The sequence below is a fragment of the Salmo salar genome, chromosome ssa23 (genome assembly GCF_905237065.1).
Source record: "Salmo salar chromosome ssa23, Ssal_v3.1, whole genome shotgun sequence".
NCBI lineage: Eukaryota > Metazoa > Chordata > Actinopteri > Salmoniformes > Salmonidae > Salmo > Salmo salar.
The window spans coordinates 20,047,852-20,074,530 of NC_059464.1; the positions used below are offsets into that span (position 1 = coordinate 20,047,852).

Sequence of the window (26,679 nt, forward strand, 5' to 3'; positions counted from 1 at the left end):
GGTCATGGAGGTGACCAAGAAGTCGATGGTTACTCTGACAGAGCTCCTCTGTGGAGATGGCAGAACCTTCCAGAAGGACAACCAGCTCTGCATCACTCCACCGACCAAACGGAAGCCACTTCTCAGTAAAAGGCACATGACAGCCCGCTTGGAGTTTGCCAAAGGGCATCTAAAAGGACTCTCAGACCATGAGAAACAAGATTCTCTGGTCTGATGAAAACGAGATTGAACTCTTTGGCCTGAATGCCAAGCGTCACGTCTGGAGGAAACCTGGCACCATCCCTATGACGAAGCATGGTGGCGGCAGCATGCTATGGGGAGGGACTGAGAGACAAGTCAGGATCGAGGGAAAGATGAACGGAGCAAAGTACAGAGAGATCCTTGATGAAAACCTGCCCCAGAGTGCTCAGGACCTCAGACTGGGGTGAAGGTTCATCATTGTCTACAGGGCAACGACCCTAAGCACACCGCCAAGACAATGCAGCAGTGGCTTCGGGACAAGTCTGAATGTCCTTGAGTGGGCCGGACTTGAACCTGATCTAACATCTCTGGGGAGACCTGAAAATAACTGTGCAGCGACACTCCCCATTTAACCTGACAGAGCTTGAGATGATCTGCAGAGAAGGATGGAAGAAACTCCCCAAATACAGGTGTGCCAAGCTTGTTGCGTCATACCCAAGAGGACTCGAGACTAATCGCTGCCAAAGGTGCTTCAAGAAATTACTGAGTAAAGGGTCTGAATTCTTATGCCAATGTGATATTTCAGGTTGTTATTTTTAATACATTTGCAAACATTTCTTAAATCCTGTTTTTGCTTTGTCATTATGGGTTATTGTGTGTAGAATGATGAGGGGCGGGAACAATTTAATCAATTTTAGAATAAGCCTGTAACAATATGTGGAAAAAGTCTACCGAATGTAACTTTTGTTTTGTTTGGACAGTTTTACAAATGACATTGTGCAAATGAACACTACTGGCTCTGGAGCAGCATGTGTGTCTGCGTGTAGTCTGGAGTCACTAGGGCAACGGGCCTGCCTGCTCTGTTCGAAGAAAATGGGGGAGGACAGATGGGCCGAGAACGGAGAGGAGAAAAAACGCAAGGAAATCGAAAGAGAGCAGTGCCAACTGTAAAGAACTCATCCAAAGGGCTTTGACTTCTCAAACAATATGATGTCCCATCACCTTATTAATTCAGCCACTTATGTAGACACCTAGCAAGTTAAACTTTGGGGTCGCATCAACACAGAATACTTTGTATTTCACGCGGGGGAAAAAGAACGCATAAGAAATATCTTGCTGCTTTTTTTTTTTTTTAAACGCATCTAAAATGCTTTTTGCAATTTCTGCTCGGCATCAGACAAATTTTTGTGCCTCAGTTGCACTTCTCTACTTGGATGAGAATGTATCTGATGTATCCCTATTTTTCTCTGGTACTTTTGTCAGTGTAGCCAGCCTACTTTTCTCCGGTAAATGCAAGACTAACTTTAAGAAAAACATTAGGAAATGTAGCTGGCTATGTTCTTTCTATGATAAACAGAAATATGATGGCCATGTATAGATTAGGAAAAAAAGACCATGTTTTTTTAATTGTAAGCTAATTTAGCCTTGTTGTGTGGCTGCCAGCCAAATAGCGTTGCACTTCTGTTGTCATCTTATGAAAATAAAGCTATTTTCTGCCGAATGTGTTTTACTAATGTATTTTTCGTGAAGGAAAAATATAGTTGCATATCCCTGATCACTCTATTGAAGCCAAAAACACTGACTTTCAAAATAGAACTTGACCCCTGTCAATACACAGCTGGACTCACCTGCTCCCGCTTTCTCCAGTTGTGCTATTTACGAACAAACTTGCGACTGGCTAAACTGTTCTGGGGCACTACGGTAAGCTTCATAATATGACAGGTGAAATGAAGAACGCAATCTGCTTTATCTTCTAACAAATTGCACAAGTTGACTGCAGGTATTTACTTGAGTAGATACAAATATTAAAATGTATAGAAAAACTTCAAAGAAAAAGTTTCAACGGTATTGACGTTATTGTAAAAACCATCTCGTGGCTATTTCCAAGTACTCCGGTATATGGTATAATGCCCAAGCCTAGTGATGGGAAGTTTGGTTATTTTTATTGACTGATCTTTTCGACTCATTTAGTCATTTTGAGTCAGTAATGCCCAGATCACGCAGGACCCCCTACCGGCGAAAACCCGAAAGAATCATGATTCTGCAAGCTTCTCGTTCACCATGGGGGCTTATTGAAGCTGTCATCTGTGACAGAAACTATAAAAATGTGCTTCAAACAATGTAAATTGTCATTGGTAGGCATACAAATAAGCCACAATCTACTCCGCAAACCGACTATTGTGAACGAAATGCAATTGCTTGCCCACACGATTAGTTCTCGAGTTCGGGTGTTGAGCAGAGGCAGGCTGTCTATGTTTTGGTTCTAACAAAGTCTTGTCCAACGATAACATTCAATTATCATGCAGTCATTTATCAGTTCTAAACATGTATTTTTTTACTTCTCCATGCTGCCTGCGGTATGATCAATTTTTCTGCCTAATCTTTGCTAACAGGAGTTCAATTTTGGTCACTGTCTCAATTCATCCATTTCTCAGTATTGTACCTTTTGTATTGAAGAATGAGCTAGCTTGCTGCTGCTGATTTTCCCAGCTGAACATTCCTCGTAATTGTGCAGTGCTTGTGGCTTAGGCAGTGAGTGGCAGCTGGAATAGCAACAGTTTTGCTATGTGGAGCACTATTGGCAAAGCCGGTAGAGAAGGATAGATTAGAAAAGGCCAATATCGGCTGCATACTGACACATACAGTACCAGTCAAAAGTTTGGACACACCTACTCATTCCAAATCTAAATCTATTTTATAATTGATATTTTTCAAAGTAGCCACCCTTTGCCTTGACAGCTTTGCACGCTCTTGGAATTCTCTCAACCAGTTGCAAAAACCATCAAGCGTTATGATGAAACTGGCTCTCATGAGGACCGCCACAGGAAAGGAAGACCCAGAGTTACCTCTGCTGCAGAGGATACGTTCATTAGAGTTAACTGCACCTCAGACTGCAGCCCAAAGAAATGCTTCACAGAGTTCAAGTAACAGACACATCTCAACATCAACTGTTCAGAGGAGACTGTGAATCAGGCCTTCATGGTCGAATTGCTGCAAAGAAACCACTACCAAAGGACACCAATAAGAAGAAGATACTTTCTTGGGCCAATAAACATGAGCAATGGACATTAGACCAGTCTGTCCTTTTGGTCTGATGATTCCAAATTTGAGATTTTTGGTTCCAACACCAGTGTCTTTGTGAGACGCCGAGTATGTGAATGGATGATCTCTGCATGTGTGGTTCCCACTGTGAAGCATGGAGGAGGTGGTGTGGGGGTGCTTTGCTGGTAACACTGTCAGTGATTTATTTAGAATTCAAGGCACACTTAACCAGCATGGATACCTTAGCGATGCGCCATCCCATCTGGTTTGTGCTTAGTGGGGCTGTCATTTGTTTTTCAACAGGACAGTGACCCAGGGCTATTTGACTATTTGGGCTATTTGACCAAGAAGGAGAGTGATGGAGTGCTGCATCAGATGACCTGGCTTCCACAATCACCCGACCTCAAGCCAATTTAGATGGTTTTGGAGGAGTTGGACCGCAGAGTGAAGGAAAATCACCCAACAAGTGCTCAGCATATGTGGGAACTCCTTCAAGACTGTTGGAAAAGCATTCCTCATGAAGCTGGTTGAGAGAATTCCAAGAGTGTGCAAAGCTGTCATCAAGGCAAAGGGTGGCTACTTTGAAGATATATTTAGTTTTAGTTTAACACTTTTTTTTGTTAATACATGATTACCTGTGTGTTATTTCTAAGTTTTGATGTCTTCACTATTATTCTACAATGAAGAAAATAGTAAAAAATGTACGAGTAGGTGTCCAAACTTTTCACTGGTACTGTATGTATTCTGTATTTACAGAATTCATCTGCAGAGATTCTTGACTTTGCTCAGCAAATAGTTATATTAAGAAACATGACGCTTATAGTATTCAGTACCATATATTGTATCATAGTATATAGTACCATATATTGTATCATAGACTACAGTACCATATATTAATATATTGTATCAAAGTATACAGTATGAGTTTGAGCTTCTTCTTTCTTCTCTCCAGTTGTATACGGCGTATGTGGAGACCCAGGAGGCGCTGGAGCTGCAGCGTGTGGAGAACAAACGGTTGAATAAGTACTTGGATGACATAGTGCAGGAGGTGGAGGCCAAGGGTCCCGTCCTCAAACGCCAGCGGGACGAACATGAGCGCATGCAGAAGTCTGTGGCCAGCCTGTCGGCCAAGCTGGAACAGGCAGTTACGGTGTGTTTAAAAAAAATATATATATATTTTGAATTTGTTATACAGTACCAAAACACCTGCTGTAAGTCAAACATCTGAGGATATGTGAGGATAGTTAGAAACCAATTGTCACGAGAATTATCAATCCCAATGATGATGATAACTAACAATTATTTAAGCTTTGACCAATCCCTGAGGTTTAATAATAATAATTAGGCAAAGACTCCAGTTTATGCAAAAGGTCCGTACAGTTTATTCAGAGAACGTTCTAAAGTCAAGAATGCAAAGACATGTCTTTTTATAACTCTCACCCCGACCTATTTCCACGCACACACAGACACACAAACAGTAGGTGGGCTGTATCTTTCCCCACAGTCCGCATTCCTCGTCTATCACTACCAAGCTGGCAGTTCTATCCTCCCGAGATTAGAGGGACCTTGACAGGACTCCCTTTCCTGTCGTAAGTATTTTAGAGTTCTAACCAGGTTAGGTCATGAATAGTTTAATTGTCCTCTGTATTTTCTTAGTCACACACACACATTTCTCTCCCTTACTGGTCTCGACCAAACCTTATTGGACTTAAGTTTATCACTCTAATTATTCATTTTACATGTTACATAATCTAATAATTACTAATAGTTACGTTTGTTTAATTATTCATAATACAAGTTACATAATCTAATAATTACATTTCAGGGTAGATTTTCTTTGTCATCACCTTAAACATATCAATTCCCTTATCACCAATGTACAGTCAACTCCTGATTAATGCAAGGTTTTGAACTGCACTAAACACGATCGTGCAGATTGTCCAGCGTAAGTGAAAAGAATGTGTTTGAATTGTAATTGGTGAACTGTACTGCACTGCAATGTATTTGAGTTGGTATTGGTGAACTGCACTGCCGATGCCGTGCACTTATGAGAGTCCACTAAATACGTTCTGACACACTATAACTGGTTACTGTGTGTTTCAGGAGGTGCAACGTCTGCAGAAGGTGACTGACGAAGCCAACAAGCACTCTTCTGTCCTGGAGAGAGACAACCATAGGTCTGAGGTGCAACTGGCAGACATGGCGCAGCAGGTGGGACGTCCTGTCTTATCTCTTTTAGTGAAGCCTCACTGCTTTTCTTAACATCGCCTCTAAAACCTCATTGTTGTCATAGAATTATGTGTGAAAAAATCTATACAAATGTTGATTATAAAAAAGTGACGGTTGTAGGCATGACTGTTTTAATTAGGACATAATCAATAGCTTTTTCACCCCCTACCCTAACCCACCAGATCCGTGTCCTACTCATTGAGCTGGAGGAGGCACGTGGCAACCACGTAGCGCTCGATGAGGAGGTGAGCTCTGCTGACATCAGCAGCACGTCGGAGGTCATCACACAGCACCTGGTGACATTCCGTGGCGTGGAGGAGCTCCAGCAGCAGAACCAGCGCCTCCTGGTGGCCCTCCGAGAGCTCAGCGACGCACAGGAGAGAGAGGAGACTGAGACCACAGGCACCAAGTGCGATATACTTAATTGTCCATGTTCTTTGCTGATCATTTGTGTTTTGCTTTAAACCCCCTCCCCAAAATAAGTGTCTGATTATCTGTGTCTCCATCCAGAAACAACCCTTAGCCCCAACCCACTAGGTGCTTTTGTAGGTCTGACATTGTTGGATGAGTATAAGCAATATGGTGGTAGCTCCTGCTCCACCCTTCCTTTTGGTTTCCCTGTCAGCAAAATGTTTCTGTTGTCTGTGGATAAATAAAGGTCATTGTATTCTCCCTCCAGGTGCAGTGAGCTGGAGCGGAGTCTGGAGAAGGCCCAGGCAGAGCTGGAGGCTCTGAGGGAGCAGCGGAGCCACCAGATGCAGCTGGCTGAGTCCATTGTCAGGCAGAGAGACATGTACCGTGTGCTCCTGGCTCAGGCCACTGGAGTTAGCTTCCCTCAGCAAGGTGGGGTTCACATACATTTCCTTCTTCAGGGCCTGATGAGGCTAGTGTAGCCAAACCTTTGTAAATGTGGGTGCAGGAATAAAGCACGGGAGCAACATATACCCTGTGCAGCCTTTTGGTTCTTTATTGTTAGTCAGTTTTGGCCCAGCCCCGGTGGAGAACTTTGAGATTTGTATATTACCTACACACTGACCCTTTGACCTCTTGTCTCAGGTGCAGCACCTGAGGAATTCTCCCTGACCTCCACCCCCCACCGCTCTCCAGCTGCCACCCCCACCACAGCCATGCCCACTGGAATCATTACTATGGCGACAGAGTCAACCGAGGCGGTGGAGGCCAAGGCAGCCCTCCGACAGGTGAGCCCACACAATTCTTACCCTTTTGCCCTCAGAACATCCTCAATTTGTCAGGGCATGGACTCTACAAAGTGTCGAAAGCGTTCCACAGGGATGTTGGCCCATGTTGACTCCAATGCTTCCCACAGTTGTCAAGTTGGCTGGATGTCCTTTGGGTGGTGGACCATACTTGATACACACGGGAAACTGTCAAGGGTGGAAAAACCCAGCTGCTTTGCATTTCTTGACACAAACCGGTGCACCTGGCACCTACTACCATACCCCGTTCAAACGCAATGACCTAGAGTTTTTCTCCCTCAACAGTTTTCCGTGTTGAATATTAGGAAGGTGTTCCTAATGTTTTGTACACTCGGTGTATATGCAACATTATCTGTCCTTCTGTCGCGTCAAACCACCATTTTATGATAGACCACAAATAATATCCTTCAATCGGGTTGACAAAGAATTGGTGCTGTACTCTTATCTGAAGGAACGTCTTGTTCGCTGTGTGTGTAGTTGCAGGAGGTGTTCTCCTCCTATAAGAGGGAGAGGTCTGAGAGTGACAAGGCCCTGGCGGAACAGACTGAGAAGCTACAGCAGCAGGTGTCTGACCAGAGATCACAGAATGCCAAGATATCCACCCAACTGGAGTTTACCTCCAAGAGGTAAGAGCACTGCACATCACTCTCAGGACACAACACAAGACAATATCACATGAGGAGGTAGGTTGTCTTTTTCTTTGAACTTAGGAGTATGACGTTATTTCACAATATTTGAGCAAAGTTTGCTTGATAACTAACTGAACCTGCTTGGTGACGTGCTCCCCCCCCAGGTATGAGATGCTGCAGGATAATGTGGAGGGCTACAGGAAGGATATTGCCTCTTTGAAGGAGAAGGGACAGAAGATGGCTGCTGTAGCCCAGAAGAATGAGCAAACTGTTAACACCATGACAGAGGACCTGAGAGTTGCACAGGAGAAACTCAACATGGCAGAGGTTTGTGTGTGTTTGTGTGTGTGTGTGTGTGTGTGTGTGTGTGTGTGTGTGTGTGCGCCTCATCTTTGTGTGTCCCAAGCCTTTTGTTCATTGTGTTAGACAGACAATACTTAGTCTCTCTCTCTCTTTCGTAATGTGTGTTAGTGTTTTGCTCCGTCTTTCTATACATGCATTACATCTAGTTTCTAAGCCACAGTGAGTTGTGCTGACACTGTTCTCCCCCAGGGTCGTGCTGAGAGCCTCAGGAAGGAGAGGGATATGCTGAAGCTAGTGGAGTCCAGACTGACCCAGGAGAAGGAGACCATCCAGACCCAACAACGAGGACAGAACATGCTGCTCACCAATCTCAAGACCATACAGGTTTACACACACACTTCATGTGCTTGCCTATACACATAAACACCAATGTCAAGACAATAGAAACATCTCAAACTAACCACTCATAAAATGGTTGAGGCACTGTTCTCTCTCTCTGCATTCATGTCTGTTTTAACGTTCAACTCCCTGTGTGCTCATCCAGGCCACATTGGAGCGCTCAGAGACTGACACCAGGCAGCGCCTGAGCGCCCAGATAGAGAAGCAGGAAAGAGAGATCGGCCAGCTGCAGAAGAGACTGGGGCACGATGTGGAGCAACGCCACCTGCTGGGCAGAAACCAAGATGTAAGTCCCTGATATCTCTTCTCAGTGCCAACCACAACCCCCTCTACCTGGATTCTATCGATTGTCCTCTTCTATCTTTCCGCTTTCTCTAATATCACACGTATTCATTTTTTCCCCAAGAGACTTGCTTCAAAAAAGCAGCACTCAAGCATTTGTACATACATACCAGTAGAGGCTGGTGCGAGGAGCTATAGGATGACAGTTGCATTGTAATGCCTGGAATGGAATAAATGGAACGGTATCAAACACATGGAAACCACATGTTTGATTCCGTTGCTTTTATTCCATTCCGGCCGTTACAATGAGCCCGTCCTCCTATAGCTCCTTCCACCAGCCTCCACTGATACGCACCATGGATTAAATGAACCCCTTCCTGTCTTTTTTTTTATTTCCAGTTGCAGCTGATGGATGCCAAAAGGCAGCTGGAGACCCAGACAGGCCTGCTCCAGAAGACCAGGGATCAGCTGAGTGCTGCCCAGCTGGAGATGAGCTCTCTCAGGCTGCAGCAGGGCAGTGAAGAAGGAGGTCGTCCGTCGCTGGGCTCCCAAAGCTCCCCGTCCATTCCCATGGGCCTCAAAGGTAAGAGTACACACAATGTTACAGAATCACATCAGCCTCAGTGCCTTCTGAGACCTCAGAATGTTCAGGAACCACTCATAAAAGTTTTTATAGTGTGAGAATGTTGGAATGGCTTGAATGTGGATAGTACTCAGTTGGAGTTTTCCTCAAGACAGGCACTTACACAATTGCTATTTTCAAATAGTCTCTGATTAATATTTTTCAAACTGCCAAGTTGGTCTACAATTAATTGATTTAGGCCAGTCTAACATTCTCTTAATTGTTTCCTTAAAGTTGTGGGATGTTGTTCTGCTTTTCCTTGTGTAGACATAGGTCAGGTCGGTGTCTATAGCCATGCTTTCATTAGGTCGTCTTATAGTATTTTATAGGAAATGTAGTAAAACAAGCTAAATAAAATCCTCAAAACAGGCCTGGAGGGTGTGTGCTTCTGTGGCCTGCACCATTAGCAGTGTTATGGTAGTATCATTAGGGTTCGCCACAGGGTTATTTTTCTATGCTGCCCATGCCAGCTGTGACTTCAGTCTGTGGCACTTACACCTCTCTCCCTCTCTCTCCTTACCTCTCTGCTCCTCGCCCCTCTTCATCTTCCTCTCCTCTAACCTCCCCAGGACTCCAGGGTTCAAAAGGGGACTCTGAGGATCTCCATGGCCGCCTGAGGCAGACCGAGACGCAGGCAGAGGAGCTGGCAGAGCAGTTGAGGACAGCCACCTCCAGCAAAGAGCAGTACAGAGCCATGGCCCAGAGCCTAGAGGAGTCCATGGATAAGGAGAGGCAGGTCAGGACTCCACCCTGTCCCCTAACCACTTAGTAGTGCACTTCCATAAGCGTTTTAGCCCCAAATCTCTCACTCGCTTCCTCTCCTCGTTCCTCTCTCTAGGTGATGGAGCAGGCTCGGTCCTCCATGGAGGAGCGTGTAAAGGAGGCTCAGGAGCAGCACCGTCATCTGGAGAGGAAGCTCCTGGAGGCAGAGAAGGAGAAGCAGGGCCTGCAGGAGGAGAAGAGGAAAGCCCTGGCCTCCGTAGAGCAGCAGGTATGAAGCAGACATCTATGCCCTTACTGAAAATCTCCTCACTGTATAGCTCGAATGGTATAGCTGATACATTCAGTATTATTTAACCACATCCAGCACGCACCATAGGTGCTGGGTTCACACAATGCCGGGGTCCTCATTGTTCCATGTTGAAGATATGAACAGATTCCTGTTTTCCTTAACCCTGTGTGTGTCAGGTGGCTGAGCTGAGGAGGAGTCTGAGCAGTGTGCAGGCGGACCACCAGGAGGCGCTACAGAGGGCAGCGGTGGCAGCAGCCCAGGAACAGCAGGCCATACTGGACAGCCAGGAGCAGGTGAGATGGAGGCCTGGGCTGTGGCTAATTGGCCCTTATGGAGTTGTAGTGATATGCCAACTTTTCCCAAGGCATATCTGACCAAGCTATTTGCCACCTTGTTTCCCACTTTCTTGCTATAGAGCATTACCTGGCTTGATTGTCACTAACCCAAGTACATGTCAACCATGATAATGTAGCATACATTATCAACCATTCATTAACCTCCCTGGGCAAGGTGGGACGTTTGCGTCCCACCTAGTCAACAGCCAGTGGAATCGTGTAGTGCGAAATACAAATACCTCATAAATGCTATAACTTCAATTTCTCAAACATATGACTATTTTACACCATTTTAAAGACAAGACTCTCGTTAATCTAACCACACTGTCCAATTTCAAAAAGGCTTTACAGCGAAAGCAAAACATTAGATTATGTCAGGAGAGTACCCTGCCAAAAAGAATCACACAGCCATTTTCAAAGCATGCATATATGTCACAAAAACCAAAACCACAGCTAAATGCAGCACTAACCTTTGATGATCTTCATCAGATGACAACCCTAGGACATTACGTTATACAATACATGCATGTTTTGTTCAATCAAGTTCATATTTATATCAAAAACCAGCTTTTTACATTAGCATGTGATGTTCAGAACTAGCATACCCACCGCAAACATCAGGTGAATTTACTTAATTACTCACGATTAACGTTCACAAAATACATAACAATTATTTTAAGAATTATAGATACAGAACTCCTTTATGCAATCGTGGTGTCAGATTTTAAAATAGCTTTTCGGCGAAAGCACATTTTGCAATATTCTGAGTAGATAGCCCGGCCATCACGGCTAGCTAATTTGACACCCACTAAGTTTGGCCCTCACCAAACTCAGATTTACTATAAGAAAAATTGGATTACCTTTGCTGTTCTTCGTCAGAATGCACTCCCAGGACTTCTACTTCAACAACAAATGTTGTTTTGGTTCGAAATAATCCATAGTTATATTGAAATAGCTCCGTTTTGTTCGTGCGTTGAGGTCAGTATCCGAAGGGTGATGCGCGGGCGCATTTCGTGACAAAAAAATTCAAAATATTCCGTTACCGTACTTCGAAGCATGTCAAACGCTGTTTAAAATCAATTTTTATGCGATTTTTCTCGTAAAATAGCAATAATATTCCAACCGGGCGACGTTGTATTCGTTCAAAGAGAGAAAGAAAAACATGGAGTCCTCTCATGCGCACGCTCCAGTGTCAGTGTTCCCTACCTGACCACTCACAAAAACTCCTGCTGTTTTTCGCCCAGAGACTGCAGAGCTCTCATTCCACTTTCTGGCGCCTTCTGAGAGCCAATGGAAGCCTTAGAAAATGTCACGTTACAGCAGAGATGCTGTATTTTTGATAGAGATGCCCTAGAAGGACAACAAATTGTCAGACGGGGCACTTCCTGCATGGAATCTTCTCAGGTTTTGGCCTGCCATATGAGTTCTGTTATACTCACAGACACCATTCAAACAGTTTTAGAAACTTTAGTGTTTTCTATCCAAATCTAGTAATTAAATGCATATTCTCGTTTCTGGGTAAGAATAGTAACCAGTTTAAATCGGGTACGTTTTTTTATCCGGCCGTGAAAATACTGCCCCCTAGCCCCAACAGGTTTTAAGTACTGTATTACAGCTAGGTCGTCAGATAAGGCTTGTCTGTAATGCTGGTCTCTCCTCTTCTCCCCCCCCCTCCCAGGCCACGCTGGCGTCGGAGGCTCAGGATAAGTACGAGCGTGAGATGATGCTACACGCTGCAGACGTGGAGGCTCTTCATGCAGTGAAGGCCCAGGCTCTGCAGGCAGCCACGCTCAGACAGCAGCTGGAAGAGAGGGCCCAGAGAGCCTCTGCTCAGCTGCTGGAGGCCAGAGTCTCCTGGGAGGAACAGGAGAGGATCCTCAAGGTAGGTAATAGCAGTCGATTGATTAGATTATGAATAATAGATATGGTGTTTGTGGCAAATGGTTTGACGTGTAGATGATGATGGTTGAAAATAGATTTTTACACTTTTGTGTTGATGTTGGAAGCTAGCTAGTGATTGTGAACTCCCACTAGTTTGCAGGGGTTGTGCTGCTTACATAGCTGGTGTACGCCACAAGGCTATAATGTACATCTCTTTCTTGCTGTCAGGAGGAGATGTCTAAGGTGGCGTCTCGCTCTGAGGAGCTGCAGAGGCAAAACAGCCTCCTCCATGAACAGATTCAGACCATGAGCAGCAAGATAGCCACCACCCTGCAGCGCCAGGTCAACGAGAGCCCTCTGAACATCTCCTTCACTGAGCAGGGAAAGTCTCAGGACCAGGTCCTCGAGATACTCAGGTAATGGTCTCTCACCCCCTCCTTCGATATGTCTCTTTGCAAAGCAAGAGCAAGTTTGCCATTAGAGCCAATTTCATGCAATCACTACACTTCTGCAACATCTTTTCTCTCACCATATCTTCTGTCCGTTCCCTGTCGTGATGCAGGTTTGTGCGTCGGGAGAAGGAGATAGCGGAGTCACGGTTCGAGGTGGCCCAGGGAGAAAGTCTTCGCCACAGGCTGAGAGTGGAGCACCTGGAGAGAGAGCTGAGAGAACTGCAGGAGAGCTTTAGTGCTGAGCGAGAAAGGATGCAGGTGAGCTGGACAATATGGGCACCCAGTGGTTTATTGGGGGATTTTCTGGACCCAGATGAATCCTATTCCTAGACTAAGAAGACATTTCAAAGAAGAGTGGGAAAAAAACACTGATTTTGTTGTCTTCGTGATGAAATCGGGAGAGGGGAGGGCTATGGATCCGTCTCCGTTCGTTAGTATCTCAGACACCACTGGCCCGATTTTGACTAGACTTGGGGTAAATGATGCGTCTTGCCATAGATCTGGCATTTACTAAATTACTGATTGGTCCAAGGGGAGCGCTATAGTAATTCCAAACTTTGAACAAACATATCTCCTGTCCCGTTTAAGCAACCGTCATGACATGGTGTACATATGTGCATCTCCTCATGAGAAACAACTTTCACATAAGGATCTATTCTGTAACCTCCACCCATTCACAAAAGGTGGACATTTTGATAGGGTGTCAAGACCATAATTTTATAATTATGATATATATTTTTTAACCTTTATTTAACTAGGCAAGTCAGTTAAGAACAAATTCTTATTTACAATGACGCCCTACCCCGGCCAAACCCGGTCGACGCTGGGCCAACTGAGCGGCCGCCCTATGGGACTCCTAATCACGGCCGGATGTGATACAGCCTGGATTCGAACCAGGGTCTGTAGTGACGCCTCTTGCACTGAGACGCAGTGCCTTAGACCGCTGCGCCACTCGGGAGCCCTGAGCGGCACTGTAATTCCATACAGATACAGTTGACAATTAATAATTGGGAGAAAGATGGTGCCGACAGTCATGGCAGCTCTGCTTCTAGCTCCTAAGCAAACTTTGCAGTATTTTGTTTTTTTGTGTGTTATTTCTTACATTATTAGCACAGAAAGTTTTTTTGTGATAATACATACAGCCGTAAATAACTTTTGGATATTAGAGTGGCGGTAACTCGCCAGCATTACGACCAGGAATACTACTTTCCCGAATTGGATCCTTTGTTCGCACCCCCCAGGGCAATTGAACTTATCCCAGAGGATGCTCCAAGACGCCGCCGGCGGAGAAGAGATATTCGGAGTGGACTTCCGACTAAGGAGGCGGACACATCATCCACCGCTTCCGAGTATATTACTCGCTAATGTTCAATCTCTAAACAATAAAGTAGACGAGCTCAGGGCCAGGATCTCCTTCCAGAGAGACATCAGGGACTGTAACATAATCTGTTTCACGGAATCATGGCTCTCTCTGGATATACTGTCCCCGTACATACAGCCAGCTGGTTTCTCAGTACATCGCACAGACATGAATAAAGAACTCTCCGGGAAGAAAGGTGGCGGTGTATGTTTCATGATTAACCACTCATGGTGTGGTTGTGATAACGTATAGTCCTTTTGCTCACCCGACCCTAGAATACCTCACAATCAAATGCCGACCATATTTCCTCCCAAGAGAATTCTCTTCTGTTAAAGTCACAGCCGTGTATATTCCCCTCAAGCCGATACCATGACGGCCCTCAGGGAACTACACTGGACTTTATGCCAACTGGAAACCACATATCCTGAGGCTGCATTTATTGTAGCTGGGGATTTTAACAAAGCAAATTTGATGAAAACGCTATCGAAGTTCTATCAACACATTGACTGTAGTACTCGCACTGGTAAAGCACTCGACCACTGCTATTCTCTTTTCCGTGATGCCTACAAGGCCCTCCCCCGCCCTCCCTTCGGCAAATCAGATCACAACTCCATTTTGGTCCTCTCTCCCTTCCTATAGGCAGAAACTCAAACAGGATGTACCCGTGCTAAGGTCTATTCAATGCTGGTCTGACCAATCGGAATCCATGCTTCAAGATTGTTTTGATCACGCGGACTGGGATGTGTTCCGGGTAGCCTCTGAGAATAACATTTGATGTATACACGGACACGGGGACTAGACACGGACACAGCGAGTTCATCAGGAAGTGTATAGGGGATGCTGTTCACGCTGTGCTACCCAAACCAGAAACCGTGGATAGATAACAGCATCGCGCTAAACTGAAAGCATGAACCACTGCATTTAACCATGGCAAGGTGACTGGGAATATGGCAGAATACAAACAGTGTAGTTATTCCCTCCACAAGGCAATCAAACAGGCAAAACGTCAGAACAGCAACAAAGATGAGTCGCAGTTCAAAACGGCTCAGACACAAGACGCATGTGGCAGGGTCTACAGACTATTGTGGATTACAAAGGGAAAACCAGCCACGTCGCGGACACCGTCTTGCTCCCGGACAAGCTAAACACCTTCGCCTGCTTTGAGGATAACGCACTGCCATCGACGCGGCCCGCTCCCAAAGACTGTGGGCTCTCGTTCTCCGTGGCCGACGTGAGTAAGACATTTAAGCGCGTTAACCCTCGCAAGGCTGCTGGCCCAGATGGCATCCCTTGCCGCGTCCTCAGAGCATGCGCAGACCAGCTGGCTGGAGTGTTTACGAACATATTCAATCTCTCCCCATCTCAGTCTGTTGTCCCCACATGCTTCAAGATGTCCACCATTGTTCCTGTACCCAAGAAAGCAAAGGTAACTGAACTAAATGACTATCGTCCTGTAGCACTCACTTCAGTCATCATGAAGTGCTTTGAGAGGCTAGTTAAGGATCATATCACCTCCACCTTACCTGACACCCTAGACCCACTTCAATTTGCTTACCGCCCCAATAGATCCACAGACAATACAATCGCCATTGCACTGCACACAGCCCTATCTCATCTGGACAAGAGGAATACCTATGTAAGTATGCTGTTCATTGACTATAGCTTAGCCTTCAACACCATAGTACCCTCCAAGCTCATCATCAAGCTCAGGGCCCTGGGTCTGAACCCAACCCTGTGCAACTGGGTCCTGGACTTCCTGACGGGTTGCCCCAGGTGGTGAAGGTAGGAAACAATACCTCCACTTCACTGATGCTCAGCCCCCTCCTGTACTCCCTGTTCACCCATGACTGCGTGGCCACACACTCCTCCAACTCAATCATCAAGTTTGCAGACGACACAACCGTAGTAGGCCTAATTACCAACAATGACGAGACAGCCTACAGGGAGGAGGTGAGGGCCCTGGTGGAGTGGTGCCAGGAAAATAACCTCAACCTCAACAAAACGAATGAGATGATTGTGGACTTCAGGAAAAAGCAGAGGGAGCACCCCCCTTTCCACATTGACTGGACCACAGTGGAGAATGTGGAAAACTTCAAGTTCCTTGGCGTACACATCACTGACGATTTGAAATGGTCCACCCACACTGAAGAAATTTTGCTTGGCCACTTAGACCCTTACGAACTTTTACAGATGCACAATTGAGAGCATCCTGTCGGGCTGTATCACCACCTGGTACGGCAACTGCACCGCCCGCAACCGCAGGGCTTTCCAGACGGTGGTGCGGTCTACCCAATGCATCACCGGGGTAAAACTACCTGCCCTCCAGGACACCTACAGCACCCGATGTCACAGGATGCCAAAAAGATCATCAAGGACATCAACCACCCAAGCCACAGCCTTTTTCACCCCGCTATCGTCCAGAAGGCGAGGTCAGTACAGGTGCATCAAAGCTGGGACCAAGAGACTGAAAAACAACTTTTATCTCAAGGCCATCAGACTGTTAAATAGCCATCACTAGCCGTTAATCAACTCTGCACATTAGGGCTGCTGCCCTATATACACAGACATTGAATCACTGCCCACTTTAATAATGGAACACTAGTCACTTTAATAATGGAACACTAGTCACTTTAATAATGGAACACTAGTCCCTTTAATAATGTTTGCGTACTCCTTTACCAATTTCATAAGTATGTACTGTATTCTATTATATCACTCTGACATTGCACATCCTAATGTTTATATATTTCTTAATTCCATTCTTTTACTTTCAGATTTGTGTGTATTGTTTTGAATTGTTAGATATGACTGCACTGTTGGAGCTAGGAACACAAGCATTTTGCTACACCCTTAATAACATCTGCTAAATATGTGCATGTAACCAATAAAATTAGATTTGAATTGTCACTAATTCGCCCAATGGTGGCGCTGCGTCATTAGTGGCAAACATGTTTACTGTTGCCTTGTTCATTAATGAAGAGGGTGTGAGTGATGAGAGAAATGGCAGCTAAATATGATCATGTCACCTAAGTGCTCTTTATGACCTTTAACCCCTGACCCCAGGTGACAGCTAAGACCCTGGCTCAGCACGATGAGCTGATGAAGAAGACTGAGACCATGAGTGTCCTGATGGAGACCAACAAGATGCTGCGGATGGAGAAGGAGAGGATGGAGCAGGAGCTGCAGCAGACGCAGGCTAAAGTAAGACGGCGGGTTTACTTTCTCAGGGTTAAAGCACCAAACTTTGGATTTGATATCATAACCAATGTTAACATTTTACTCAGGAAACCTTCTGTGAATTTGGTCTCAGTTTAGTTTTCAGGCCTGTTTTAGACTGAGGCCTAACTTTTTTTTCTCTCTGTATTGATTGACAAATTTTTATATATTTTCCTCCCTCCGTCAGGTGCGTAAGCTGGAGTTAGACGTAATGCCCATGCAGGAGTCCAACGCTGAGCTGAGTGAGAAGAGCGGCATGCTGCAGGCAGAGAAGAGGATTCTGGAAGAGGACATCAAACGCTGGAAGGCCAGAACACAGGTTGCTTAGCGACAGAAAAAAAAATAATACCCCCCCCCCAAAAACTCTAAAGCTTAGAGTAGACTTTCTCAAAGTAATGATACCAAGCTTGAACGATGCCTTCCTTGTGACCCACAAGGTATCTCAAATGTCTGTAAACCTGTCTATTGAGTTTGGATTTGAAACATAATCTGTTCTGTATGTCCACATAGCAACTGGTGAGCCAGCAGAAGGACCCGGAGGAGTACAAGCGTCTCCACTTTGAGAAAGAGGCTCACCTCAAACGCATCCAGCAACTCACTGAGGAGACAGGCAGGCTCAAGGCTGAGGTGACCAGGTGGGAGTTAGCCTAGTCTATAATCCAAACTGAATATCACCCTGTATTCTCTTATTACAGGGTACCAACGACCGCAAGGCAGCTGAATTACTTGATACAATAAACAAATGGGCTCCTCTTTGAAAAGCACAAATGCTACACAATGAATTGGCAAGCAACCCAGTACAAAGTTTGATAATCAGATGATAATCTGATGAATGTAGTATTTTTGTATTAAAGGAGCTACATGTAGAATTCTAGCATTGTTATTTCAGAACATGTCCATAATATATATGCAGTAATAGTGGAATGGTAGTGAAATAATATTGTCAACCACTAAATAAATATTTTGGGTGCAGCCTCCCAATTTGACAACAAAAGATGGTCTGTCTCTTGTTGTCAAATGGAAAAGCTGCACCCTCCCTCTCTTCCATCAGCATCACTCAAACGCGTGGTAATCTCCTCAGGAATAGAATCAACAGTGGCAATAGAAATCGCTCTGCCATTACCTGGTTGCAAATTTTTATTTTATTTTTATGTTTGCCTAACTTCAGTTTGTTACAAAACAAGTGTAGAAAATCGTATCATCTAAACCACTGTGAAATATATTTTAAATAACTCAAAATATCAAATGTTTCAGCTGTTTGAATCTGGTACACAAAACTGGAAGTAAAAAGATGCAAAAACGGGTCAGGGAGTAAAGCCAGGGGGGGTTGAATTCAGGCTGTGTTGTTGCAATTCACCTAGTTCCACAAGGGGGCTGCATTCTACATGTAGATCCTTAATATCTGATCTCCCTGTAGGAGTGGCGTGTCGGTGACGTCCCTGCAGAGCCAGGTGCAGATGCTGCGTGAAGGCCTGGGGAAGGTGAGCTCTGAGAGGGATGCTCTGAGGAGGGACGTGGAGGCCAAGAACCTGGACATCCAGGAAAAGTTCCGCACCATCACTCAGGTCAGGAAGATCGGCCGCCGCTACAAAACTCAGTATGATGAGCTCAAGGTGGAGCACGACAAGGTGGGTTATTTGGTGAAACAGCTGGTGCATTTTCTGGTTTCATAGCGGGAAACCTTTTAAATGTTTTATTGATTGTAACGATGTTGTTTCCTGAAACCCAGCCTTGAATTCACTCGGTCTCCAAGATTCAAGAACAAGATTCCTCTCAATCGTTTTCTCATGAAACTAATAGTATCCCTACTCATCTTGTCGCTAAATAACAAATGTGCTGGTCTGGATGGGACCAAGTCGGACAACTCAAAATGTCTAACCTGATGTCCTTGATTAAATGGACATTCTATTGTGTGAATTCTGCCATGCTGTATTGAGTGTTGGACTGATCTCCTTTACAGATGGTGTCAGAGGCAGCATCCACACCAGCCCAGGAGCAGGAGGCCCAGCAGGCCTCAGCCCAGGAGCTCCAGGGTCTGAGAGACTCCCTGGGACAGTCTGAGACCCGGACTAGAGACCTGGAGGGACAGCTGGATAACCTCAACAAGGTCAGAGCAGTGTTTTCCCTATACCAGTGGTCACCAACGTTTCTGAGTCAAGATCACTTTGAGTCAAAATACAAGCCTAGATCTATCGCTCAGATTTTCTTTTTTAACATGGCTTAAACGTAAGCCTATGCAACATTAACCAATTTAAAAACAGTTATTTCTGTAGCAATGAGGTTTGTGCAGTAGGCTATAGCCCCAATACATTATCACTGCATATTGGCTCTGCTTGAATTACCCTGCCAATGTTCTTAGATCATTTGTTGTATTACTTGAGGCACAGCTGAGTGAGCATAATAATGTGCTTTTTTTTTTTTTTTTTTACTGGACTGAGGGCCCGAGCAGTGGGAGGAACCGCCCCTCCGCTCTCACTCCCTCCGCTGCGAAAAGGGGACACAGTTAGAGATCGACCAATTAATCGGTAGGCCGATTTAATTAGGGCCTATTTTCATAACAATCGGTAATCTGCCTTTTTGGATGCCGATTATGGCTTATTACATTGCGATCCACAAGGAAACTGCGTGGTAGGCTGACCACCTGTTACGCGAGTGCACCCTCAAAAGGACTCTGTGGCTGCAACTAGACAAGGTAAATTGCTAGCTAGCATTAAACTTATCTAATAAAAAACAATCAATCTTCACATAATCACTAGTTAACTACACATGGTTGATGATATTACTAGGTTATCTAGCATGTCCTGTGTTGCATTTAATCAATGCGGTGCCTGTTAATTTATCATCGAATCACAGCCTACTTCAACTTTGCCAAACAGGTGATGATTTAACAAAAGGGCATTGCCGAAAAAAGCAATCTTTTCAGAAATGTACCTAACCATAAACATCAATGCCTTTATTAAAATCAATACACCGAAGTATATTTTTTTAAACCTGCATATTTAGTTAAAAGAAGTTAATGTTAGCAGGCAGTATTAACTAGGGAAATTGTGTCACTTCTCTTGCGTTCAGTGCAAGCAGAGGCAGGGTATACGCAACATTTTGGGCCACCTGGCTTCATTATGAACTGTGAACTAATTTGCCAGAATTTTACGACATAACATTGAAGGTTGTGCAATGTAACAGCAATATTTAGAACCGTTCCGTATTTCACTGAAAGAATAAACGCTTTCTTTTCGAAATTATAGTTTCCGGATTTTACCATATTAATGACCAAAGGCTCATATTTCTGTGTTTATTATATTATAATTAAGTCTATGATTTGATAGAGCAGTCTGACTGAGCGGTGGTAGGCAGCAGCAGGCTCGTAAGCATTCAATCAAACAGCACTTTCCTGCGTTTGCCAGCAGCTCTTAGCAATGCTTGAAGCACAGCACTGCTTATGACTTCAAGCCTATCAACTCCCGAGATTAGGCTGGCAATACTAAAGTGCCTATAAGAACATCCAATAGTCAAAGGTATATGAAATACAAATGGTATAGAGAGAAATAGTCGACGCGTCATAATTCCTATATAACTATAACCTAAAACTTCACAACTGGGAATATTGAACCACCAGCTTTCATATGTTCTCATGTTCTGAGCAAGGAACTTAAACGTTAGCTTTTTTTACATGGCACATATTGCACTTTTACTTTCTTCTCCAACACAGTTTTTGCATTATTTAAACCAAATTGAACATGTTTCATTATTTATTTGAGACTAAATATATTTTATTTACGTATTATATTAAGTTAAAATAAAAGTGTTCATTGTTCATTCAGTGTTGTTGTAATTGTCATTATTACAAATATATAAAAATCGGCCGATTTAATTGGTAGCGGCTTTTTTGGTCCTCCAATAATGGGTATCGGCATTGAAAAATCATAATCGGTCGACATCTAGACACAGTCTTCCAGCTGATGGCGAAACTCAAGTCGCACTGCATTATTTCTGCATCATCCACTAATTCATGTCACTCTTATGAACAGAGAAAGAGAAATATTCCTCGATATTAAAAAACACAAGCCTCTAATAATTACAACGTAAGCTTATCAAAACACTTTGCTATACTCATTCATTGATCTGCAGTGCTGGTTGTAGCATGAGTGGAAGTAGGGAGAACACGCATTTTAAAGTGTTGGACAATGCTGAATAACAACTTAAACATGAACTTACTCAAAAACAGCAGCGCTTTGCTGTATTTGTTGAGTCTCTATTGACTTCAAGGCTTCTTTTTACAGTCTATGACTCGAGGAAACTGCAGACACAGTGATCTAAGCTATCTGATTGGTCTGCCTTAGGCCTATAGATGCACTTGATTTGCTCTTAGGGCCTGCCGGGTAGGCGGAGTTCTACCTTCAGAAACATGAAATGGTTCCAAATAGGAACACTTTGCCATCCCTGTGTTAGGGCTGCTGAATCGAGTGTACCAACAGCACGAAAACAAGTAGGAACACAAGGCTTTATTGTTGGGTTTTTTACAGAAATGTTTGGTGATCGACTAGGAATGTCTTGGAGATCGACCGGTTGGTGACCGCTGCTCTACATTATTTTCCAGGAAACATCCAGGCTCACTTTCACCAAAATTGTAAATTGAAATTAGTAATTGCCTAACTCTGTTAGGCGGAGGTTTCATGGGATAAATCGTTTTTCTACTTACCCAGAGTCTGATGAACTCGTGGATAGCATTTGTATGTCTCTGCGTGCAGTATGATATTGAATACTGCGTTGTTGGGAAAGAGCTTGTTAGTAAGCATTTCACTGTACGGTTTTACACCTGCTGTATCCTGTGCACGTGACAAACTTTGAAAGTTGAAGGAAGTTAGAGATAGCATTGGCTCTCGAAACTAACATTGACTGGAAGTCTACAGGTATGCTAAACCATGGTGTGTCCCCCTCAGGTGGTGGCTGAGCGTGAGGCAGAGGTGCGTGGGGCCCAGGAGCAGGCCTCCGGGCTTCAGACGGAGCTGACCAGGTTGAGACAGGAGCTGCAGGAGAAGGCCTCCCAGGAGGACACCCTCAGACAGCAGATGTCTGAGAAGGAGGAGAAGACCAGGAAAGCCTTCGTAGGGGCCAAGCAGAAGATCAACCAGCTCATCGGTAAGATGCCAGGCCGGTAAGAGGCCAACTTGACTGCGGCGCAAGCTTGTGTGTTGGGTTGAGTCTTGGTGAGCTTTGCATAGAGGTATATGTGAATGCTGATCTCTCATAGGTTTTTACTTGTCATCTCAACCGTTTGCTGGGTGTCAGGGAAAAAAATGAACACCCCAAAATGAACATAGATTTGGGTATTGGCAGGCAACAATGTCTATATCACCAGCCACGTTGGCGGGTGGTCAATTTGCAGGGCTCTACAGTGCAAGCATTACATTTGCTTATTAAAAATAGTCAAAAGTCAAGTTTGAGCACAAGTTGCGGTTAATAGTAGAAAAATGCTGCAGTAGCTGTTTTCAAAGTATTTCTGCTGTTTTGTTTCATATCTGCTAATCGCACAAAGAAATATGAATCCTATATCCCATCTCGCATGGCAGCACTGCCTGGCAGAGGAGCTGTGCGTACTGAGTGAAGCGCTGATACATTTTTGGAGGCGCTGTTCACAGGCATAGAAGTTGGTCTAATTTACACGAAGGACTACAAAGTGGGACCTTATCCTTGTGTTTCTTAGCTGTTTATACTGAACAAAAATATAAACCCATATGTCAAAGATTTTTCTGAGTTCAGTTCATATAAGGAATTAATTAGGCCCTAATCTATGGATTTCACATGACTGGGAATACAGATATCCATCTGTTAGTAACAGATACCTTTAAAAAAAAGGTAGCGGTGTGGATCAGAAAAACAGTCAGTATCTGGTGTGACCATTTGCCTCATGCAGCGCATAACATCTCCTTTGCATAGAGTTGATCAGGCTGTTTATTGTGACCTGTGAATGTTGTCCCATTCCTCAATGGCTTTGCGATGTTGCTGGATATTGGAATGCGCCGTCATTCACGTCAGTTCAGAGCATCCCTAACATGCTCAATGGGTGACATGTCTGGTGGAGTATGCAGGCCATGGAAGAACTGGGACATTTTCAGCTTCCAGGAATTGTGTACAGATCCTTGCATTATCATGCTGAAACACATAAGGTGATGGCGGCGGATGAATGGTACGACAATGGGCCTCAGGATCTCGTCACACTATCTCTGTTTACTCAAATTGCCATCAATAAATTGCAATTGTGTTTGTTTTCCGTAGCTTATGCTTGCCCTTTCCATAACCCCACCGCCACCATGGGGTACCCTGTTCACAACATTTACAACAGCAAACCGCTCGCCCACACAACACTACATGCTGTCTGCCATCTGCCCAGTACAATTTAAACTGGGATTCATCTGTGGAAAGCACACTTTGCCAGCGTGCCAGTGGCCATCGAAGGTGAGATTTGTCCACTGAAGTTGGATACGACGAACTGCAGTCAGGTCAAGACCCTGGTGAGCACGTAGATTACCTTTCCTGAGACTGTTTCAGACCGTTTGTGCTGAAATTCTTCAGTTTGCAAACCCCACAGTTTCATCAGCTGGCCGGGTGGCTGGTCTCAGACGATCCCGCAGGTGAAGAAGCTGGATGTGAAGGTCCTGAGCTGGCCTGGTTACACATGGTCTGCAGTATTGAGGCCGGTTGGGCATACTGACAAATTCTCTAAAACGACATTGTGTTAGAGAAATCAACATTCAATTCTCTGGCAACAACTCTGGTGGACATTACTGCAGTCAGCATGCCTATTGCACACTCCCTCAACTTGAGACATCTGTGGCATTCTGTTGTGTGACACAACTGCACATTTTAGAGTGGCCTTTTATTTTCCCCACCACAAAGACTTTACATATTGTTCAGAAACATAACAACGCATGGTTTTTTATTTTGTTTATTATTATGGCAAAGATATTCATCTACCACAGTTACTGGTGGACTAAATGATATTTTAGGCCCTGCTGGGTGGCAAAACCATTTTTACCTTTCACCTCATCCCATCCTCTTCCCCAGGCTCCAAGGACCAGCTGCAGAAGGAGAACGAGGAGCTGAAGCAACAGAGGGAGGAGCTGGAGGTCAGGGTCAGTGCTCTGAAGTCCCAGTACGAGGGCCGTCTGAGTCGCCAGGAGAGGGAGCTGCGGGACCTGAGGGAGCAGCAGGAGAGACACGGGGAGCAGAGGGACGAGCCTCCTGAACAGGGCCTCGGCAAGGTGAGATGGAGGGCTCAATGGAGGCATAGATTTCAATGGAGCACTTCCGCTTCATACCCCACAAGCCTAGATTGCTTTTCATTATGGCCGTGGTGCAAATAACACATTCTATTCTACCTGTAGGCCCAGGAACAGCAGAGGACCACCGAGCAGAGAGGACCACTGAAGACCACCCCAGCCGCAGACAGGGGCAGGTAAAGTACATGCTACTCCTGCACACCACGTGCAATGATGTTTGGTGTTACATCGTTCACCTGTTGTATTTCCCCTTCCCTATAGCGCCAGTACCTCAGAGCCCCCCACTGCCAACATCAAGCCCACTCCTCTGGGGGCCCAGGGCCAGAGCAAGCCCCCTGTCAACCCCGGGAACAAGTCCACTCCCCGGGCCAGCATCCGGCCCATGATCACCCCCGCCACTGTGCCCACCCCAACTCCTACTGCTACCGTCATGCCCACCACACAGGTGGAGAACCAGGAAGGTGAGGAGTTCTGTGAAGCTAATATCATTGTTAAATCAAATAACATTACAACAGGTGTAGACGTGAACTTGAAATTCTTCCTTACGCGCCCTTTCCAAACAATGCAGAGTTAAAATGTTAGATGATTTGGCAAAAAAGGAAACGATAACATAAAGAAAATGACAATAACGAGACTATATACAAGGAGTACCGGTACCGAGTCAATGTGCAGGGGTACGAGGTAATTGAGGTAATATGTACATGTAGGTACTAAGTGTAAAAGCGATAGTGATGTGAATGTTATTGCATAGTTATTTGAGTATTGGTCATTATAAAAGTGCTACATGGCATTGTGTTTTGGTAGTTGAAGGTAACTTTATTACTTGAATCTGAGATCCACGCGGGGGGATACTAATGCACATTTCAGACAGAAGGATAGAGAATCAGACCGTGGCCATGGTATTTCCCTGTCTGACCCCCCTAGTAACCCTCTGACCCCTCCAGCCATGCAGTCTTCTGAGGGCCCGCTGGAGCATGTGACCGTGTATGGCAGTGCCAGCGGTTCAGTACGGTCAACCAGCCCCAGCGTTCAGACCGCCAACCCAGTGCTGGTGGTCCAGCAGACCCAGACCACAGCCTTCGTCCAACCAACACAGCAACAGAGCCTGCCCCACACTGAACCAGCCAATCAGGAGCAGCCCTTGGCCCCAGTCGTCATTGAAGCTGCACCCAGCTCGCAAGTGGAGAGGCCTTCGACGTCCACAGCTGTGTTTGGGACAGGTGGGAGATGGGATTTAATCTAACCTGGGGTTTCTATAGATTTGGGGCATAGTAGCTTTGTCTAACTAAGCTCAAGGGTTGGCAATGTACTCACTGTATTACCCAGGCCCTCTAATATTGAATGAAATACGCATATCCACCAAATGAAGTTGGAAATGTGACTTTTCCAACCTTCCAGTTTCAGCCACTCCAGGGACATCCTCCATGTCCAAGAGACCGCGTGAGGAGGAGCAGGACACCGCTACGGTGACTGACACGGACACCCCCCAGGAGGACCCGTCTGAACCCCCCATCCCCAAGAAGCTACGCATCATCCAGAGGGTGGACCCAGAGGAGCCAGAGGCCCAGGAGGAGGTGCTGGCTGAGAGCAGTACAGAGGGATTGGTGCCTGGAGAGAGCCACGAGGCCCCAGAGAGCAGCCAGGTGAGACTGTGTATGTGTGCGCATGCGGGTACCCACCCTATGTCTAGAGGCTGAGATGGTCTTTCTGGTTTGTGTGTCTTTTGTGCGTGTACCCATGTGTGTGTCTATATCAGCAGGTGGTGGAAGAGTACCCAGTACTAGACGAGGCCGATGAGGGGACAGCATCTCAGTCTGTCCCCGTAGAGCTACTCCTGTCCCAGCCCACAGAGGTCACACTCTCATACGACTCCCCCGAAGAATCCTCTCAGCACGACGTCATCGTCATAGTGACTGACTCGGAGAGCGAGGATGAGCAGGAGGATGACGAGGAAGAGGAACCGGTACGGACTGAGGGATATATTGTTGATGGAAATATTTTAGGGGCTAGACACTTTAATTGAACTCCCTCAAGTCCTAGCAGATGGAAAATCTTGCCTAAAATTGAGGTATTTGGCCCTTAGAAATCTGTCAAACTTACATTTACATTTTAGTAATTTAGCAGACGCTCTTATCCAGCGCGACTTACAGTTGTGAGTGCATACATTTCGTACTTTTCCATAATGGTCTCCCGTAGGTATTGAACCCACAACCCTGGCGTTTCAAGCACTATGCTGTATC

General features: G+C 45.2%; 1 protein-coding gene across 5 annotated transcripts in view; it reads left to right on the forward strand.

The window, feature by feature from the left end:
- Positions 1 to 26,679, forward strand: part of LOC106584135 (nucleoprotein TPR) — a 44,270-nt gene that overhangs the window by 13,333 nt on the left and 4,258 nt on the right. For 4 of the 5 annotated variants that reach the window (XM_014169036.2, XM_014169038.2, XM_014169039.2 and 1 more), the window contains exons 11-38: positions 4,175 to 4,372; positions 5,326 to 5,433; positions 5,634 to 5,860; positions 6,131 to 6,294; positions 6,508 to 6,650; positions 7,146 to 7,294; positions 7,462 to 7,624; positions 7,850 to 7,984; positions 8,145 to 8,285; positions 8,681 to 8,864; positions 9,473 to 9,639; positions 9,742 to 9,894; positions 10,092 to 10,208; positions 11,929 to 12,132; positions 12,360 to 12,547; positions 12,694 to 12,841; positions 17,007 to 17,144; positions 17,347 to 17,478; positions 17,670 to 17,794; positions 18,577 to 18,787; positions 19,120 to 19,266; positions 22,100 to 22,298; positions 24,225 to 24,421; positions 24,545 to 24,615; positions 24,701 to 24,900; positions 25,384 to 25,659; positions 25,838 to 26,082; positions 26,196 to 26,402. In XM_014169036.2, the coding sequence (XP_014024511.2) occupies positions 4,175 to 4,372; positions 5,326 to 5,433; positions 5,634 to 5,860; positions 6,131 to 6,294; positions 6,508 to 6,650; positions 7,146 to 7,294; positions 7,462 to 7,624; positions 7,850 to 7,984; positions 8,145 to 8,285; positions 8,681 to 8,864; positions 9,473 to 9,639; positions 9,742 to 9,894; positions 10,092 to 10,208; positions 11,929 to 12,132; positions 12,360 to 12,547; positions 12,694 to 12,841; positions 17,007 to 17,144; positions 17,347 to 17,478; positions 17,670 to 17,794; positions 18,577 to 18,787; positions 19,120 to 19,266; positions 22,100 to 22,298; positions 24,225 to 24,421; positions 24,545 to 24,615; positions 24,701 to 24,900; positions 25,384 to 25,659; positions 25,838 to 26,082; positions 26,196 to 26,402 (4,737 nt within the window). The remainder of the gene's footprint in view (positions 1 to 4,174; positions 4,373 to 5,325; positions 5,434 to 5,633; positions 5,861 to 6,130; positions 6,295 to 6,507; positions 6,651 to 7,145; positions 7,295 to 7,461; positions 7,625 to 7,849; positions 7,985 to 8,144; positions 8,286 to 8,680; positions 8,865 to 9,472; positions 9,640 to 9,741; positions 9,895 to 10,091; positions 10,209 to 11,928; positions 12,133 to 12,359; positions 12,548 to 12,693; positions 12,842 to 17,006; positions 17,145 to 17,346; positions 17,479 to 17,669; positions 17,795 to 18,576; positions 18,788 to 19,119; positions 19,267 to 22,099; positions 22,299 to 24,224; positions 24,422 to 24,544; positions 24,616 to 24,700; positions 24,901 to 25,383; positions 25,660 to 25,837; positions 26,083 to 26,195; positions 26,403 to 26,679) is intronic. The other variant, XM_014169037.2, reaches the window with a different exon arrangement.